General features: G+C 33.8%; 1 protein-coding gene across 1 annotated transcript; it reads left to right on the top strand.

Moving 5' to 3' along the window:
- LOC107619464 lies at positions 937-2,012 on the top strand. The gene has a single exon (XM_021111437.1). It carries the CDS (start codon positions 1,047-1,049, stop codon positions 1,566-1,568), a length of 522 nt encoding a protein of 173 aa, XP_020967096.1. The 5' UTR covers positions 937-1,046; the 3' UTR covers positions 1,569-2,012.

Here is a 2,269-nt window from a genome sequence, read left to right as displayed (position 1 = left end):
TGTGACCCAAATTTTTGTTAGGATCTACACATCATTAGCATACAAATACAAATATCACTTAAAATCTAGGGGTGAGCACGGGTCGGTTTGGTTTGGATTTATGGTAAAATTAGAATCGAACCGATCAAAATATAATTGGTTCGGTTTGGTTCGGATTTGTATTTTTTTATATATGTATCCGAATCAAACCAAACCGATTAAGAACGAATTGGTTCGGTTCGGGTAATTGGGTACCCGATGATTTTGAAATTCATAAAGAAAAACTAAATTTTTATCTTAAAAATTCAACAAGTACAATAAACATGTAACATCAATAGAAATAATCCAAACATGTTAAACATCAAATACATTAAAAACTGAACTCATTAAAATCCAAACATATTAATAATGAATAATCATTGTCTAATGAAAAAGTCATATATATTTTTTTATTTTTTTATTTAATTAATATATGATCGAGTTCACGGGTTGGTTCGGGTTCCGCATCTCCAAAATCGATACCCGAACCAATCACTAACAAAAGCCATCGATTTGGTTCGAATTAGACTCGATTACCCGTTGGTTTAAGAACCAATTTAATTGGTTCGGTTCGGGTTCGGACGGATAATCGGGTACCCGCTACCCGTGCTCACCCTATTAAAATCAAAAGGAGAAAAATAATTTAATCAAATTTAGGATAAATCATACTAACTTATTGTCAATTTTTTTAATAGATTATATGTAATTTTCAATTTATTTTCCTCTAAAATTTTTATTGCAATCTTCATTTTATTGTGAAATAATTTTTAGTTCCTTCTTAAAATTTAACCTAATTCCACCCCTACTTATCTCTATACCGTACATAATCGTAGCACCATCAAATTTATTGTAACTTAATATTGCGCGAGCTACCGATTACGCGCATTTATGAATGACAATGGCATCTAAGCAAGTTAATGGGACATAGTAAGGGCAATGCCATTGATTCAAAACTATATATTAACCTCTATATCTCCCTTGAAATAATCAAACACCAAAACGTAGCAAACAACCAAAAAAAGATAATAATGTCTCTAGTGACCGAAGAGATCAAGGCCAAATCAGAGGTGTACCGAGGAGATGAACTGTGCCAAGAGAAAACACAGCTTCTCCTGAAGGAAGTAGGGTTACCCAATGGGTTACTTCCATTGAAGGACATGGAGGAGTGTGGGTACGAAAAGGAGAGTGGGTTCGTGTGGCTGAAGCAGAAAAAGAGCTCAACACACAAGTTCGAGAAGATTGGGAAGCTTGTGAGTTATGCCCCTGAGGTCACTGCGTATGTTGAGGTTGGGAAGATCAAGAAGCTCACTGGTGTCAAGACCAAGGAGCTTCTTCTTTGGCTCACACTCACTGATATCTATGTCGATAACCCACCGACCGGAAAGATCACTTTCCAGATCTCGTCAGGGCTATCCCGGTCATTTCCGGCTTCCGCCTTCGAAGTCGAAGAGAAAGTTAAGGAGGAGAAGAAGGAGAAGGGGAGTGAAGTTAAAGAAGGAGCTGCCGCTGCTGCTGCTGCTGCAACTGCTGTTCAAGTCAAAGAGGTTTGATTTGATGATTTAAAATGATGGTGCTAATTAAGTTCTAGTTATGATTATTAGATACGGTGTTGGATTCAATAAGTTGCTGGTTAACTACTTACTATCTTTGTTTTAGTAATTTAAAGTTCTTTCTAAATCTTGATTAGTTAGTTATAAGCTGTGTGTGAGAACCGATGTGCCTTGTAATGCAGCTATATTTATATAAGAGAAAGTCTAGGGCCAGCAACTTTTGTGTTTTGTGGCCAGCACTTAACCATCAAAAGAAAAGTGAGTGATCTCTCATCATTGGATGTAATCTCACACCATTAAAATTTAAAAACACTATTGATGACCAATTGATAGTTACAAAACACAAAAGTTGCTGGCCCTAGCACTCCTCTGTAATTTAAGGAAGAATCGTATGATTGATGGTTCTCATGCTCTGGAATAAAAGAAATCTAATTTACTATCTAATATTGCTTTTGATTGGAAGCTAAGAAGTAAAAGTAAAGTTCATTGCTTGATAAATTTGATATGTAATTTTCTATAAAAAAATTCTTAAAAATTTAAATTATCCTCTAATTTATTAAATAAACACTTTGTTTTTTTATTTATATTTAAATATTTACTCACTTAAAAATTAGAAAAAAAACTATAATTTATAATTTAATATAATATAATTTATGACTTTCAGTCGTCATTATCTTAAACATTATTTACAAATTTCACTT

The sequence above is a fragment of the Arachis ipaensis genome, chromosome B09, assembly GCF_000816755.2.
Source record: "Arachis ipaensis cultivar K30076 chromosome B09, Araip1.1, whole genome shotgun sequence".
Taxonomy (NCBI): Eukaryota; Viridiplantae; Streptophyta; class Magnoliopsida; order Fabales; family Fabaceae; genus Arachis; species Arachis ipaensis.
Note: the sequence above shows the minus strand (reverse complement) of the source record. Positions and strands in the feature narration are given on the sequence as shown.

What these genes read in the sequence shown, in the direction of transcription:
- LOC107619464 (XM_021111437.1), top strand. Translation starts at nt 1,047, where the DNA reads ATGTCTCTAGTGACCGAAGAGATCAAGGCCAAATCAGAGGTGTACCGA.